The sequence below is a fragment of the Rana temporaria genome, chromosome 2, assembly GCF_905171775.1.
Source record: "Rana temporaria chromosome 2, aRanTem1.1, whole genome shotgun sequence".
Taxonomy (NCBI): Eukaryota; Metazoa; Chordata; class Amphibia; order Anura; family Ranidae; genus Rana; species Rana temporaria.
In genome coordinates this window covers 366671391-366689327 of record NC_053490.1, presented here as the reverse complement: position 1 = coordinate 366689327, position 17937 = coordinate 366671391, and the positions used below count along the sequence as shown (strand labels likewise).

The following is a 17937-nucleotide window of genomic DNA, read 5'->3' as shown; positions in this document are numbered from 1 at the left end:
TGAAAATGTCGCGGCACGCGCACGCGCCTGCTATATCTATTAGGCAAAGCGACGTACAATGACAGCGATTTGCATAATAGAGCCAACCTACCGCAGTACAACTTTGGCGGCTGGTCTTTAAATGGTTAAACTGCTCTTTGCCAGGTTTCAGTTTAAAGAGAATACATAGAGCATGGACTAAAATCAATGTAGCAAGTTGAATATTTTGGCCTGAAGTTCTGAGTGGCACATTGCTTAGAGTGATATTAAACCCTCCATCTTTTTAAGCACTTTAACAACTGATGTAATCCCTTACAGCAGTGGTCCCCAACCTTTTTGGCACCGGGGACCAGCTGCGTGGAATTTTTTTTGCCAAGGCCCGGTTGGGAGGAGGTTGGGGATGGCATGCGGGGGGTAAGCGATTTTTCGCGGGCAATTTGTCTGCGCATTATTTCTTTTACATTGTAGTAATAAATTAAATAGTTAAACCCACCATAATGCAGAATCAGTGGCAGCCTACCCCCCACATTACATTCCCAACCTCCACTTTAATATCCTCAGCCCCCCTCACATGACAGTTCTTGGTCACCCCAATTTAACTTCTTCAGGCCCCCCCACATTACAGTCCTCAGTCCCCCCCCACTCCAGGCCTGCCACCTACAGCCATGTCACTTGTCACCTGCAGCCTGCCACCATGTCACTTGCCACCTGCAGCCATATCACTTGCCACCTACAGCCTGCCACCACAGCCTGTCACTTGCAGCCATGTCACTTGCCACCTACAGCCTGTCACCTGCAGCCATGTCACTTGCCACCTACAGCCTGTCACCTGCAGCCATGTCACTTGCCACCCACAGCCTGCCCCTGCCACCATGTCACTTGCCACCTGCAGCCATGTCACTTGCCACCTGCAGCCATGTCACTTGCCACCTGCAGCCATGTCACTTGCCACTTGCCACCTGCAGCCATGTCACTTGCCACCTGCAGCCATGTCACTTGCCACCTGCCACCTGCAGCCATGTCACTTGCCACCATGTCACTTGCCACCATGTCACTTGCCACCATGTCACTTGCCACCTGCAGCCATGTAACTTGCCACCCATGTTCCCCTGTATAACCTTCCCCTCAGTAACTTCACTTGTCACCTTCATCAGTGTCCATCTGTGTGACTTATTTCTTTACCTTTCACACCCTCTGGTGTATGGTCTCTCAGTGAGTAGGGCAATGGGTGGGAGGAGAAGGAGTCGGGCACTCGGTCGGCAGCCGTTGATCCGATCCAGCAGGTACACAGAACAGACACCAGACGACCATGTCCCTGCTGCTGTCACACCCTCTCCATGCCGCCGAGAGATCACAGTCACAGTATTCTCTGCTTGTCCCGAAGAAGGCGGTGCCGATATGGGAAGTGGAGAGGACTGTGCACAGCATGTCTGGATAGGGACAGGAGACTGAGGGTGGGCGTTGCAGGGAGGGAGGCGGGACAGTTCTGGATGGAGGGCCGAGGTAACAAACAGGTGATTGGCTGCTAGGATGAAGGACAGTTATAGCAGCCAATCGCCTGTTTGATAACCTTGGGCAGCTCCGCCCTCCACCCAGAATTGTTCCGCCTCCCGCTGTCGGCTCTGTGAGGATTACAGAGCGATGGCAGGAGGAAGAAAAGTCTCATGCCGCCTGCTCGCACTCACGGCCCGGCTGCAGAAGGGCTGCGGCCCGGTAGTGGGCCGCGGACCGGGGGTTGGAGAACACTTCCTTACAGGACATGTAGCTTCTTTATCTTTTAATCTTTGCATATGTTCCAATTTAAGCTGGTGCCATGGCCACTGCCCCAGGTTTCCTGTTTCAAGCTTTTTCTTGCAGCATCCTATGGAGCTACCATGAGATGCAGAGACTAGAGTTGTGTCTCCCTACACTTTGTGCATCAAAGGAAAGGCACAGCCCCATAGACTAGAATGGCAAAGCACTCTGGTGCTCATGCCCCCTCCTACCCCCTACTTTCTCCAAGTTAAATGACTGTGTGGACACTGCACTGTCCACTGTTAACTCGTTCCTGTGAAGATCAGAAGTTCAGAAAAGTAGTACTAAGAGAGCAGAAGCCAACATCATTAAAAGTTGTAATCTGCCCCTCCTGTTTTGTATGTCATCAATGGTTGATTTAGTTGGATAATAACACTCTATTAATCATTTGATATGTATTACTTGAAATATGCAAATAAAAACTATTGGAAATTAAAGTTGTAAACTGCCAGTGCAAGTGTGAAAAATGTAACAAATCATTTACTAGGGAATGTTTATTTTATTGTGCTCAGTGTGTTAACCAAAAAAAGGCCTAGGGTTTATTACTACTTTATTAATAACAATGAAAGAATAGAAAAACAGCATATTATATGCAATATTTTTGCAAGCCAAGGGAAATGCAAAGCCTTTGAGCAATGCAGGTGATGTGGCAAGAAACGTTAAATCAATTGACATCTTTCTCAGTAGCTATAACCATATTGTTGTTCACACCAGATAAAAGCTGGCAAATGCTGATTACTCTAGCTCACCCACATTGGTTTATTTTATATCACTCAAATCTAAATGGGCTTGATCCAGTAAGGATCATAACCCCACTTAGTGAACATCCTTTTTAAATAATCATAACAACTACACTAATTATATATAACCTTACAAAGTCAAAGGCTTTTTATTTTCTCACCTCTATCAGAATAGTAAATCTTTGCTTGTCCTCAGGCGGACTGCCTCGAGATCCTGGGTACTCAAAGTCAAGGTCAATGCCATCAAAGTTATAATTTCGAAGATGTTTAATCACAGAATCAATGAAAATTTTACGGTTGGCAGCAGAGGCAACCATATCTGTGAACCTAAGGACGTGAAGAGACATAAAATTAGAAAAAAGTCTATAGAACATGAACTGTGTGTTTTGTGTGTGTATGTAAACTGACTTCATTATAAATATTGTACCGTAACTTTTGTTTCATTAATGGACTTACTTCTGTGTCCCAAAGTTCCAACCACCAATTGCCAGTAATGTTACCAACTTTGGATTCCTGGAACAAAGAACAGGGCATAGATTAAACATTCATTTCAGACAACAGGTGTTTAATAATAGCTGGCACAGAGTGGATAATAGAACTAAAGCTGGAAAGCTTTTCAAAAGTGAGTAGGTTCTCCACATCAGCCAATCAGATTGTGTATTTAATTTCCCAGTGAATGAAGAATGAAACTTGATAGGGAATTTTATAAAGCCGCTGCAGTCTTCAGATCTATTTGCTAGGGGTTTTTAAGTCTATTCGTAAAGTGAGAAAGAAAAAGAAAGAAAGAAAAAAATGTAATGTAGTTTTTGGGGTTGGTTATCAACCACCCCACATACAGTATAACGCTGTTCTTAGCAACAAATATTAGTACAGAATGGAAAATGCAAGAAGCGGAAATGAGGTCCTTATTCAGCTTATTTCAGGTATTCTGAATTCAGCTGAGACAATGAAGCCAGAGATTCTTATAAAAGACACATAGGGGTTGAGTTCTAAAACTGGAGAATACTAAATCTGGTGAAACTCTGCATAGAAACCAATCAACGTCCAGGTTTTATTGCCAAAGCTTAAATGAACAAGCTAAAGTTAGAAGCTGATTGGTTATTATGCAGACCTGAACCAAATGTTGCACTCTTCAGTTTTTAGTAAATAAACTCCATAATGTTACTAATGATACAAAGCAACTATCTTACCCATGTGCTAGCAAAACCAATTAGAGTGCACATGCTGCTAAATTTGTCCATTTCCAATACAGTAGACCAAACACCATATTAAATGTGCAGGTCTAGAAACATTTTGGCAACAATGACACCATTTAGTAAATTTTTTTAGGTATATAATTACATGCTGAACCAGGGGCTGCAAACAAAATGAACTTTACAACATTAAAGCTAAACAATGATACTAAAAACTAAATAGAACTTGAAAAATCATATCATAAATCACTAAAACAAACAAATCACTAAAACAAAATTCTCAATATGGTAGGGTATAAACCTCAATGCAAATTTAAAAAAGTACAAACTGAATGTATAGAAAAAAAGATTTGGGAGTGCTTATTTCAGATAACTGCAAAAAGAGAAACTAGTTTTGCCAGGCATTGGAGAAAGTGAACAGAACTCTAGGGAGCATCAATAGAGGAATGACTCCAGCAGAAGAAAGAAAGGGCCAGATTCTTGTAGAATGGCGTATCCTTGCGGCGGCGTAACGTATCCGATTTACGTTACGCCTCCGCAACTTAGACGGGCAAGTTCTGTATTCTCAAAGCACTTGCTCCGTAAGTTGTGGCGGCATAGCGTAAATCGGCCGGCGTAAGCCCACCTAATTCAAATTTGGATCAGGGGGGCCTGTTTTATGCAAAACTACTGTGACCCGACGTGATTGACGTTTTTTCGTAACGGCACATGCGCGGTCCGTGGAATTTCCCAGTGTGCATTGCTCCAAAGTATGCCGCAAGGACATCATTGGTTTCGACGTGAACGTAAATGACGTCCAGCCCCATTCACGGACGACTTACACAAACCACGTAACTTTTTCAAATTTCGACGCGGGAACGACGGTCATACTTAACATTGTTGCGCCGCACTTATGCCACCATATAGCAGGGGCAACATTACGCCGGGAAAAGCCTAACGTAAACGTCGTAACTTTACTGCGTCGGCCGCGCGTATGTTCGGGAATTTGCGTATCTAGCTAATTTGCATACTCAACGCGGAATTCAACGGAAGCGCCACCTAGCGGTGAAAAAAAAATGCAGTTTAGATCCGACGGCGTAAGAGACTTACGCCTGTCGGATCTAATGGATATCTATGCGTAACTGATTCTAAGAATCAGTCGCATAGATACGACGGGTCAGATTAGGACTTACGACGGCGTACATGGCGCTGCGCCGTCGTAAGTCCTTTGAGAATCTGGGCCAAAGTCTTTGCTGGAGGCCTCACTAACAAAAATATATTGATGAGATAGATTAAGTCCAGATATGGACAAGAGAAATGGTGAAAGGTCTGAGGGGTAAAACACATCAGGAGAGACAACAGAAATGTATTATGCACAAGCTTAGGGAAAGAAATACATGACTGAAATGTCTGAATCTATTAAGGGTGTTAATAGGATTCAGGAAGGCAGTATTTTCAATGTAAAGATAACTTCAAGAACACACAGGGCCAGATCCTCAAAGAAGTTACGCTGGCGTATCTATTGATACGCCGCGTAACTTCTAGTTTTCTCCGGCGTATCTTTGTTTTTTATCCACAAAACAAGATACGCCTGAAGCTGGGCTAGATCCGACTGGCGTACGTCTTAGTATGCCGTCGGATCTAAGGTGCATATTTACGCTGGCCGCTAGGTGGCATTTCCGTCGATTTCCGCGTTAAGTATGCAAATTAGCTAGATACGGCGATCCACGAACGTACGTCAGGCCGGCGCATTTTTTTTTACGTAGGTTCCGTAATGCTTTTTTCGGTGTATAGTTACCTCTGCTATATGAGGCATATCCTATGTTAAGTATGGACGTCATTCCCGGGTCGAATTTTGAAAATTTTACGTTGTCTGCGTAAGTCGTTCGCGAATAGGGCTTTGCGTAGAATGACGTTCACGTCGTAAGCATTGGCTTGTTGCGGGTAATTTTGAGCATGCGCACTGGGATACCCCCACGGACGGCGCATGCGCCGTTAAAAAAAATCTGTCATTTACGTCGTGTCAAGACGTATTAACATAAAACACGCCCCCATCACATCCATTTGAATTGCACGCCCTTACGCCGCCAAAGTTACACTACGCCGCCGTAACTTACGGCGCAAATTCTTTCAGGATTAGGAAAATACGCTGTAAGTTACGGCGCGTAGTGTATCAGAGATACGCTATGCCGGACGCAACAATGCGCCAGGCTACGTGGATCTGGCCCACAGCTTTTACCTAAAACTAGGAGACGGAAACCAAAACTATCTTTAGAGCATATTTATTTTATCAACAGAGTACTTGATGCTTGAAACAGAATTCCAGCAGAGGTTCCAGCAGAGCCTTAAGAAAGGCCTGGATTCTTTCCTAAGTGTATATAATATAACTGGGTACTAACATTTATAGGTAAAGTTGATCCGGGGAAATTCTGATTGCCTCTCGGGGGATCAGAAAGGAAAATTTTCCCCTGCTGTAGCAAATTGGATCGTGCTCTGCTGGGTTTCGCCTTCCTCTAGAATAGATCAACTGTGGGTATAGAATTGGGTATATGGGATTGTATGATATTTTTTTTTTATGGTTGAACTGGATGGACTTGTGTCTTTTTTCAACCTGACTAACTATGTGTTAGGTAGTGAGTCATTCTACAGTAAGTACATTTAAATCTGCTTGGGACAAACATGGAGCAATACTAAATTAAAAAAGGGGCAAACGCGATGAATCACTTGGTCTTTATCTGCTGACACTCTTCTATGTTTCTAGCTTTCAAATCTTGAAAGTTAAAAATGCTGAAAATATACATGGAATATAACAGGAACAATCTACAAAAAGAAAGTAAGTATAAAAGCAACAAGTAACAACAGAAAACAGAAAAAAAAATCATAATATATTTATCCTCTACCGGAGAAATTAACAAACTATAGTTGTAGAAGACAAAGTGGATATCTTAAAATACATGGATTTTATCTGTCTTCCCAATGGAGTTAAGAGATATTATGGCAGAAGGATGCGCTCAAAGTACCCCATTTAACATTACATGTGCACTCATCTAATATGAAAATATTTGTGATACTGACTGTTGCTTTAGGTCATTAAACTGCTTGTACAGTACATCATCATTCCACTCGTATGGTGCAATCTTGTGCTCACTCATGGTGGCAAAGGCATACATGAGATGAGTGCAGAGCTGCGGGTCAATATTCCCTGGCACATACTTTGCAGGCACGGGTCGGTATTGTGACCAGTTTGTAAAGTAACAAACCAGCTTGTAAGTAGAACCTAGAGGGAGCAGATTATTAGAGGCAGAAGACAAAAATTATTAAATATAATTCTCAACTCAGTATAGTTACATAGTTCAATCAATATAAAAAACATTGCAAGTAGCAAACCTCATTCTACACAATCCTATGCCTACAGTTGATCTAGAGGAAAGCAAAAAAAAATAAAAAATACAACATGATCCAAGTTTCTCCACCAGTGGATTTTTTTTTTTACTGATTCCCCAAAGAGGCAATCGGATTTTCCCTGGATTAACCACCCCTGGTGTTATTTACTATAAGCGTTAGTATCCAGTTATATTTTGTGCATTTAGGAAAGAATCCAGACCGTATTTAAAAAAATCGTATGGGCTGGCCAGAATTCGTTTTTGAGTGAGTCTGTTCCATATTTCCACAGCTCTTACTGTGAATAAGCCTTTCTGTATGTATTCTACATATATACTACACTTCCTTGACCACTAGGTGGTGCTATAAATGTGATTTTTTTTTTTTTAGATCCAAATTAGTTATTAATTTATGAATATTATTATTGGTTAAATTAATTTGGATCTATATGCATTAAAACTCTTATGTCAAGTACTTGGTTGGGGTGAGGATGTTGTGACATAATTGAGAATATCCTAATTAAGTTATGATGTATTATATCTACTGTTATTGTATATTTTATATTTATACTTATCTCACCATTTGTGTATCTATTTGAGCAACCAAGATGTACAGCGGTTAGGCACTTTTAATGAAATAAACACTTTTTGGGGGATTATTCATCCAAAGACAAATGATGATTGCCTACCAATTAGATTGCCCTGCCTAGTTCAGCAGGGTATATAAGGCTGCAATAAAATGGAGGAGAGCAAGCCTCCATGATGACGCGTTGATCACGAAATGCACTGTGCACTCGCCTATGCTATCATAATTTCCGCTACGGCTGGTTTCCATTTTTTTTGCTGTGGTGGAACACACGCTAAAACGTGTCTCTGTTGCTGTACACGTTGGTGCTAGCACATTAGCACCTTATAATGTAAGTGAGCACTTTACCATTATTGGCACTTGGTTTATATTAAAGCATATTGCGCTGTGAATCTTTCTGCTTTAACTGAGCCATATGGTGCTATGAGCACAAGGATACATCAAGGGATGCATTATACCTTCCTGAGCATATAAAGTCTCCCATGATTTAGCCATCTGGTGAGTCTGTATTTCTCCCAACAGGAGTGAAGTTGACGCATGGCTAATTAAGAGCTCCTGTCATCACACAGACTTTTTCTTTGGTCCTTGGTTCACTTTTGAGGACTTTTCTTATATTATTTTGTATTTGTGTGGTTATTGATTAAGCACATAGTTACTTAATTATATTTATATTTGAGTTAGCAGCAACTTTTTATATTTTCAAAAGGTTAATTTATTTTCCTCCAGACATAAAGAGTGCCTCCCTGTTCTTTGTAATGATCCTAAAGTGAATAACTCTACACTAAGATTACTATATGGACCACTTGCTTATTTATACATGTTGATCATATGGCTCACTTAATCATCCCTTCCTAAGAGAGAATAAATTAAGTTCAGCTAATCTTTCATCATAGCTCAGCACCTCAGTTTGGTTGGCCTTCTCTGCACTTTCCCCAGTTCTCTGATATCTTTTTTTTAACTAATGCTCAAAATGTAACTGCATATTCCAGATGAGGTCTTACTAATGATTTGTACAGGGGCAAAATTCTCTCTCTCTCTCTCTCTCTCTCTCTCTCTCTCTCTCTCTCTCTCTCTCTCTCTCTCTCTCTCTCTCTCTCTCTCTCTCTCTCTCTCTCTCTCTCTCTCTCTCTCTCTCTCTCTCTCTCTCTCTCTCTCTCTCTCTCTCTCTCTCTCTCTCTCTCTCTCTCTCTCTCTCTCTCTCTCTCTCTCTCTCTCTCTCTCTCTCTCTCTCTCTCTCTCTCTCTCAAAGTATTTTGCTAGCTTTAGAAATGGCATTGCATGCTATTACTGTATTAAGTCCATGGTCTACCAGAACTTCCAGGTTCTTCTTCACCATTGATTCCCCAGTTGTACTTCTCCCAGTATGTACAACTGGGAGAAGTACATGGCATGCTTTTAGCCTCCAAGTACATAACTTTACATGTATTATTCATTAAACCTCATTTTTTTTGTATAAATAAAATAAAAACTAAGGGTCCCAACACTGAACCTTGGGGTAAACCACTAATAACCTTAGACCATTCAGAGTATGAATCATTAACCTCTACTCTCTGAATTTGGTCTTTTAACCAGTTTTCTATCCATTTACAAACTGAATTTTCCAAGCCTGTAGACTTTAATTTACACGTTAGCCATGTATGGGGAACTGTGTCAAATGCCTTTGCAAAAGTATACTATGTGCACAGCCAATTCCTTTGTCTAGGTTTTTGCTTACTTGCTCATAAAAATAAATCAGTTTTGTGTAACTGTTGCTTAAAATATTTTTTCTAGCAAAAACTCAAATATGTGGTATTTCATTAAACTCTCCAGTATCTTCCCAACTATCGCAATTAAACTAACCCGTCTGTAGTTATTTGGTAAAGACTTTGATCCCTTTTTAAATATAGGCACCACATTGCCCTTACGCCAATCCAGTGGTACTAAACAAGTCATTAAAGCATCCCTAAAATTTTGAGTCAAGGGCTTTGAAATTACAGAACTCTTTTAGGACCCTTGGGTTTATGCCATTTGGTCCAGGTGCTTTATTCACTTTAATTCTGTCTAAATGTTCCTGGACCATATCAATTTTGAGTCATCTGGGGCTATGTCAGTATTATCCTTATGGATTTGAGCTTCCCCATGTTCCATTATATACACAGAGCTGAAGACGGTATTTATTAATTAAACTCTAAGACCCCTTTCACACTGGGGGCATTTTGCAGGCGCTATAGCGTTAAAAATAGCACCTGCAAAGCGCCCTAAAACAGCTGCTCCATTCACTCCAGTGTGAAAGCCTGACGACGCTCAAGGTGAGACAGTGTGCAAGGGCTCTAAATTATTTTGTAATGGGCCTACATGCTTAGACGTGACCTTTTTACAGTTTAAAATCTGAAGAATTTTTGAGGGTTTATCCTACTGTTTTGCAACCTGTCCATTTTGAATTCTTGCAACCTTGATTTGCTTTTTTTCATATTCAATTATACTCTTTGTGTTTTAACAGATGTTCTTTGTAGTTTTTAAATGGTGATAGTGTTCCTTAATTTTTTATATATTTTTAAATGTTTTCTTTTTTACAGCTTTTGGCCATAAACCATATAGGTTTTATTTTTAGTCTTTTAAACATATTTAGTGGGTTTGCATATAGTTGATTTAAAGCATTTCCATTTCTGTTATGTGTTCTTTGATGACAATATTCCCTCCCAGTCTAAATCTTGGAGAGCAGTCCTCAGCTTTGGAAGTGTTTTTATCTTTTCAATATGTGCTTGTTGCTTTAAGCTAACATTAAATGAAACCATGTAACTTTCTCTTTCGTTCATAGACGGACACAGCCTTCATTGACCTTAGGGTTATGCTTCTTCCTACCAGGAGATTTAGGCAGAATTCTACAGCACTTAAGCTGTTAAAAACTTTCCTTCATGCCGCTCCTCCCAGGGGGCGTGGCTCCCCCAGGCATAACCCACACCCTGCTTTAGCAGCCTCAGTTTGTTTTCTGCCTACCGACAGGAGGTCAAGGCTCTCTCTGGAGTTCCTGGACTCTGGAGTTTTTTTCTGGCGATTTTTCTCGCTTTTTTATTATTTTGTTCCTGCATTTTTGAATCCTGCGATTCTTCTATCAACAGCCGACTGGGTGACAGGCTGGGTCCTCGACTCTTGTAGTCCCCCCAGGTTCGGCCTTCGAGCGTGTGCCGGCCCTCAGCTCAGCTTTGGGACGTCCACGACAGGCCCCGTTGCTCCAGGGGCGGCCGGGGAACTTCGGTTCTAGGGCACACATATGACCGGTCTCTATGGCTTTGTCACAGTGTGTCTGGCCCACAGCCATGCCGTTTACGGACGTTGGTTCTGTCTGGGATACCTCCAGCCGGGTAGTCGCAGGACAGGTAAGTAGTGGCCCCTTACTCAGGTAAGTGGTCTGGCTGGTGGTTTCCCTGGGAAGGTCGACTGAGGGTCCGCCCTGCTTTCCTCTCTCCCCTTCCTCTCCCTCCTTCCCCTGACTGGGTAGTGGCTGTGAAGGGGGGCCTCCTGGGTTTTCTTTGTTACCGGAGCCCGTGTGTTGTTGGGGGACTGTGTTGTTACTCTGGGGGGTGCTGCGGTGTGCTGCTGTGTTCTATGAGGTAATTTTTACCTCAGACAGCGGCCGTCTTGGAAATCTCCTTGGTAACGCTGTGATTCTTTTCTGAGGTGACAGAAAAAGCACAGCCAGTGCTGCTGTGTTCTATGAGGTAATTTTTACCTCAGATGGTGGCCATCTTGGAAATCTCCTTGGTAACGCTGTGATTCTTCCCTGAGATGACTCAGCACAGCCTCTGGTCTCTGCTACCAGTTTTAGTGCTGTTACAGTTTTAGTGCTGTGAAACGCTGTGAATCTTCCATGAGGTGAAGACACATCACAGCCAGCACATCAGAGCACACCTGAGGTTTTTCAGCTCCCTCTGCAGCTGGGTGGGGTGGTGAATACCGGGGGCCCCCATGTTCTGCAATAGCAGCAAGGAGGTGACCAGTGGTTTTTTTTTTTTTGTCCTGCCTTGCAGGGTGGGTGACTCAGCGCTGACACTATGGAACTCAAGCTATGCCTGAGTTAACCCTTAACGCCCCTCCCCCTGCCACATCTGTTATGTTGGCTGTCCTGGGTTTCTTGCCAGGTTTGAAGCAGCTAGTGCCCGGATGGGGGGTAAAAAAGCGCCCCCTCCCTGAAGCCTGCTTCTGGGGATGACACAGAATCGCTGTTTTTTTCTGGTTCTGTTATGTCAGAGGCTGCGGGTTTTAACCCTTTATGGATAGTGAGGATGACTCTGCTGCAGTCAGTTGCTGGCAAGAATTTGTTGGAGCTCTTGTTTCTGTGGTGCGTGAGACTCTAAAAATTGAGGATGTGGCGGAGACACTTCCGTGTCAGTACCAGCAGACTACCACGCACCGCTGAAGGGTTTCCTTGTGTTCCTTATTTGGACTATATGTTATACAAGGAATGGGATGCACCGCAAAAAGTTTGTCAAAAAAATTTGCAACCCGTTACCCCCTTGAGGGGGGCTTTAAAAAAAAAAAAAGTAGGTCTCTCCTCCACCAGTGGATCCCCCTGTGTCCAGACTGCGCATGGCCACCACGTTGCCTGTGGAAGAGGCTCCTGCATTTCAGGATCCCGCTGATAGGAGAGTGGAGGCCGTGGCCCGCTCCCTATTCACAGTGGTGGGTTCGGCGGTGAGGCCGGCTCTGGCCGGGGCCCTGGTCAGGCCCCGACTAAAAGGGCGAAGCTCCTGCTACAGGAGCTGGAAGAAGGACCTCTAAGGTGGCCTTGGTGATGGCCGTTAAGGGTGAACGGTCCTTTTGGGTCTTCCCTGACTGGCATCATTGAGGATGCCACGGGTGGTAAGCGCATGCTGTTCCCACAGTCTGGGAAGGGCTAGGGACCTCGCCCTGTGCAAGGACCCTCCTTGCCTAGCTCTGAGCGTTTTTTCGCTCGCCCTGTGCGGTGGGGGTAGGTCTACATGGTGCTTGAATCCCCGCTGCGGGGTAGCAGCGCACCGGATACCGCATGCCTAACAAGTCTGGACATACCTGCTTCCGCCTGAAGGTCTGCTCCCGCCCGTGTCTCGGGTGGGAGACTGGCTTCGCATTGCGAAGTGTTTTCCTTGGGGTACAAGATTGAGTTTCTCTCTTGTCTGCCAAACAGGTTTTTTCCCTCCGGCTTCTGGCCTCCTCCGGTTCGCCGGTTGACTCCGTCAGGGGCTGTCCAGGATCTTCTGGTCAGGGGAGAGATTGTGCCAGTTCCCTCGTTGGAACGGTCTCGGGGTTTTACTCCATTCTGTTTGTGTCCCCACGGAGGATGGGGCCCGGTTGATCCTGGGCCTCAAGTCCCTCGTTTTGTTTTGTCAATTTTCTGGCATCCTTGGATGTCATGAACGTGTACCTGCATATCCTCAAACCACCGGAGATTCTGTGCTTTGCGGTCGGGGGGGACCATTTTCAATGGTGTCCTTCCCATTCGGCGGGTTTTCACCAAGGTGCTTGTACCGATACTGGCCCGGCTGTGACAGCGGGGGTTTGTTATCATGGGATGTCTGGACGACATTCTCCTACGAGCTTCTTCGAGCTCTGCATTGGTGGAGCCGTGTCTATCACGTGTCAGGCTCTCCGAGTGTTCGGCTGGTTTCTGGATTGTCCTGAAATCAGAGTTGATTTCGTCTCAGGGATACCTGGGACTGGTCCTGGATTCCTCCGGGGCGGGAGTGTTTTTCTCCTAGCGGAAAAACTTCAGACTCTGCTATCTGCTGTGCAGCAGTTGCCGACCCAGAAGCGGTCATCTCTGCGATTCTGCAGGAAGGTTCTGGGTCAGTTGGTAGCCTCTTTCGAGGCGGTTCCGTATGCCCAATTCCACGCCAGGGTACTACGGAGGGAACTGCTGTCACGATGGGACTAGCTTCCGTCATCTCTGGATTACCAGATTCAGTTGAGTCATCTGATCATGTCTCCCATGGGTGGTGGCTGGCGTTTCCGGTGCTTCGGGCCAGAAAGTCATTTTTCTGCAGGCCACTGGACAGTGGTCACGACGGATGCCAGCCTCTCCGGTTGGGGAGGGGCGCTTGGGGCACCCAGTCAGCCCAGGGGCACTGGACTCAGGTGGAGTCCTGCCTACTGATCAACGTTCTGGAGCTCCGAGCAATCAAGCTTTGCCTTACCAGGTGGTCCCTGGATCTACAGGGCCGACCGGTCAGGATCCTGTCCGATAACACCACGTCTATGGCGTAGGTTGATTATCAGGGAGGCACACGGAGTTCTGTTGCAGCGACGGGGGTCGCGCACATCTTTCGGTGGGCCGAAGGGTCCGTTCCGGCTCTATCGGCCGGGTACATTCCGGGAATACGGAATTGGCTAGCCGACTACCTCAGTCGCACTGCACTGGGCCAAGGAGAGTGGTCTCTCCACCCGCAGGTGTTTCGGGGTCTGTGCCGAAAGTGGGGCACTCCGGACGTGGACCTTCTAGCGTCCCGTCTCTACCGGTAGGTGCCACGGTTCGTGGCCAGGTTTAAGGACCCGTGGGCGGACGCGTCAGGCGCGTTGGTGGCTCCTTGGGGTCGCTGTCGCCTACTTTACACCTTCCCTCCTCGGAAGCTTCTTCCTCGCCTGCTGCGCAGAGTAGAAGCTGTAGGGATTCTATCGGTCCTGATTGCCCCAGATTGGCCGCATCGCTTCTGGTACGCGGACCAGGTGCGTCTGCTGGCAGACGCCCCCTAGCGTCTTCCCCTGGGAATTGATTTTCTGTTACAGGGTCCGATCTTCCACCCTGTTTCACAGCCACCGGCCTTAGCGGCGTGGCTGTTGAGAGCCAGGGGCTTAAGGACCGAGGCCTATTGGGCTCGGTGGTCTCTACCGTGCTGCCTGCACAGAAGTCTAATCACGTAGGTTTTTTCCTCATACATGGATGGCCTACTTCTCTGTGTGTGGGGAGATGAACTGGCACTCTCGTACATGCGTGGTGTACAGGATTCTGCTGTCTTTGCAGCAGGGAGTGGTTCAGGCTCTCGCCTTACGTACGGTTAGGAGCCAGATTTCTGCTCTGGCTGTTTTTACTTGCAGCGACCCTTGGCATCGCACTCCTGGGTGCGTGCGTTGGGTCAAGGGGTCTGGCAGGTGGCCCCTCCGGTGCGCCCTCCATTACCCCCATGGGACTTGAATTTAGTCCTTTCAGTGCTTCGGGATGCTCCCTTTGAGGACATTCGGGAGGTTTTTTGTTTATTGTCCCAAAAGGTGATTTTATTTCTGGTAGCAATTACCTCGATCAGACGGGTGTCTGTCCGTTCTGGCGGCCTTGTCTTGCAAGGCTCCCTGCTTGGTCATCCGTAAGGATGAGGTGGTGCTGCGACCGCAGCCATTTTTTCTCCCTAAGGTCGTTTCGGCTTTTCACTTGGATGGGGACATTGTTCTTCCATCCTTATGTCCTCAGCCGAAGAACCCGAAGGAGGCCACTTTACATTCTTTGGATGTGGTTCGGGCCCTTCGAGTTTACTTGTCGGCGACAGCTCCGTTCCGGAAGTCGGACTTGCTGTTCGTGTCTGTGTCCGGTCCCAGTAAGGGCCTGGCAGTCTCGTCGGTCACCATTTCCAGGTGGATCCGACGGATTGTGCTTCAGGCCTATGCCCTGAAGGGCGGGCGCCCCCCTTTCGGGTCATGGCGCATTCGACCAGGGCGATCGTGGCCTCTTGGGCTTTCCGACACCAAGCCTCTGTGTTACAGGTGTGTAAGGCTGTGACCTGGTCGTCGGTCCACGCTTTTTCAAAGTTTTATATGGTGGATGTGAGTGCATCTTCTGATGCCTCCTTCGGCCACAGTTGTTACAGGCGGCAGTTTAAGGTTGGAGTTCCTCCGTTCCTCCTTAACTCCGGTTTTTGTTTGGGGTGTAACCTGTTTTTGCTGTGTTATTTTTCCCACCCCTCGAATTTTTTGACACTGCTTGGGGATGTCCCTAAGGTCAATGAAGGCTGTGTCCGTCTATGAACGAAAGAGAAAAAAGGATTTTTGTACTCACCGTAAAATCCATTTCTCTGAGTTCATAGACGGACACAGCACCCACCCCTCCTTTGTTTGTACTGCTTGTTACGAACTGAGGCTGCTAAAGCAGGGTGTGGGTTATGCCTGGGGGAGCCACGCCCCCTGGGAGGAGCGGCATGAAGAAAGTTTTTAACACCTTAAGTGCTGTAGAATTCTGCCTAAATCTCCTGGTAGGAAGAAGCATAACCCTAAGGTCAATGAAGGCTGTGTCCGTCTATGAACTCAGAGAAATGGATTTTACGGTGAGTACAAAAATCCTTTTTTTATATGAACATGCATGATAAGCTATGCATGATTTGAGATGACCAAGTCCAGCAGAGCATAATTTTTAGTTGTGGCCTCAATAAATTGTCTTGTAATAGGTCTACAAATTTCTGCTCTTTAACTGTTCCAGCAGTGCTATTACTCCAGTCAATTTCAGGATAGTTGAAATTCACTGTTATCATCACTGTCCCAGGCCTTGCAGCACTTTCTGTCTGTGCAAGAATCTGAGTTTCCACCTCCTCATTAACAATGGATGGCCCATAACAAACCCCAACAATTAGCTTTAAAGTATGCAAACCCATGTGCAATTTCACCCATAATGCACCATCACACTCTCCATCAACACGGTCCTCTTTCACACAAGCTTCTCACATAGAGACAGGCACCACCACCTTTACATTGTACCCTGTCTCCCCAAAGAGAATATAACAAGGAATTTTAATAGCTCAAACATGTAAACAATGAAGCCAAGTTTCAGCAATACCAATACTCACATGAAAAATATATTATATTAGTGATTATATTAGCATCTCTAATGCACTGATGTAGCAAATAATGATGTTAATATGGTGAAATAAATAGAGAGAGATAGATTTAAAAAAAATAACTAGCTACCTTATTCTAATATCCATGCTTCACACTTGAGTTTTATAAAAAAAGTCATGCATATATTGTAAATTTTGTTAGCTATATCACTTACCCAGCTGTGCATTGAGCAGCAAGAATAGACCTGTGTAACACATAATAAATTATATAATCAAAAAAAAAATGTATATCATAGCAAGGTAACTTAGCTTAGCATTCAGTTTTATAGTTTGTATTGCATTCAATGTGTTAACATGTCATCATGTAGTACTATTTACAATGCAAAGTAATATTATTTTCTTACCCGCCCAAAGCAGCATCTTCCTCATGTCTCTCTGTGACTGTGTCAGCAATCAGCACTGGTGAAAAGTGGTTGGTACCTTATATAGTGAAGCAATGGCTAATATCACTGTGGGAATTTCAACATGTGTGTGGGATTTGGCTAAAACAATTGCTTAAATATTAAAATGTTGAAAAGGATAATTACTTTGGCAACAGGATAGGAATGACTGATTGCTATAGATGTTGTGAAAGATGGTGCTGGGGTGGCTGTGTGGAACAAACTACCAACAAAATATTAATATAACACACTGCAAGTTAAATAAGTGCTACCATATCATCTTTATTAAGGACTAATATTTCTTAAATTCAAAATATAATAAAGTATTATATATTATACAGTATTCTTTTTTTCACAAACATATACAGTATACATCATTTTTAAATCTCAAAATAAAATACTAGGGGCTGAACGTGGGCTTCCTGATCCTCCCTGCATCTTCAGCCATAGCTGAATGGTTCAGAAAGTGTTTTCTTATCTATGGTAAAAATATAAAATCATACATTAATTTCCACAATTATTGCATTTCAATTATTTCCAGCCTGCTCCTATTAATCTAAATGATCTTGAAGTTTGTAAATTTACTTTGTGACTATCCCCACATATGTACTTCCTTGAATTCTGTGACACATATTCACTATGCCCTGTGAGTGGGCACTGCTGTGTCACACATTTCTCAGAGCCTGGCTTCTAAACTACAGAGGAGTTTCGGGACATAAAGTCAGTACAGGAATTACTGCTTGCAGGCAGAAAGGTGCCATGGGATATGTAGTCTTTAGAAATTGAAAATAAACAGTGGAGGATAAGCTGCAAAGCATGCAGGAAGTTGTGGAAAAATATGGCCAGAAGAAAGGCACCATTCACCAGGAGGAGAGGAGATATTTTAAGTATGCTTATATCGGATTGCCAAGTATAACTATTGTTAGCATTGTTATTATAATTATAGCTGATGGTCAGCAAGTCTCGTACGCCCACACTTGAAGTACCACCACTGCGCCTTAAGGAAAAACATCTGACTAACCTGCTGCCACTTTAATGATGTAGAAATGTGATTGTATTTTTTACCTCTATCCAAACT

At 44.5% G+C, this 17937-nt stretch overlaps 1 protein-coding gene across 1 annotated transcript in view; it reads right to left on the bottom strand.

Annotated features, from left to right (window-relative positions):
* Nucleotides 1-16889, bottom strand: part of LOC120927192 (acidic mammalian chitinase-like) — a 32100-nt gene extending 15211 nt beyond the window's left edge. The window contains exons 1-5 of the mRNA XM_040337703.1: nucleotides 16824-16889; nucleotides 16635-16664; nucleotides 6761-6962; nucleotides 2970-3026; nucleotides 2675-2840 (exon numbers count right to left, since the gene is read on the bottom strand). Of these exons, the coding sequence (XP_040193637.1) occupies nucleotides 2675-2840; nucleotides 2970-3026; nucleotides 6761-6962; nucleotides 16635-16664; nucleotides 16824-16848 (480 nt within the window). The 5' untranslated portion in view covers nucleotides 16849-16889. The remainder of the gene's footprint in view (nucleotides 1-2674; nucleotides 2841-2969; nucleotides 3027-6760; nucleotides 6963-16634; nucleotides 16665-16823) is intronic.
* Between the last annotated feature and the right edge of the window lie 1048 nt (nucleotides 16890-17937).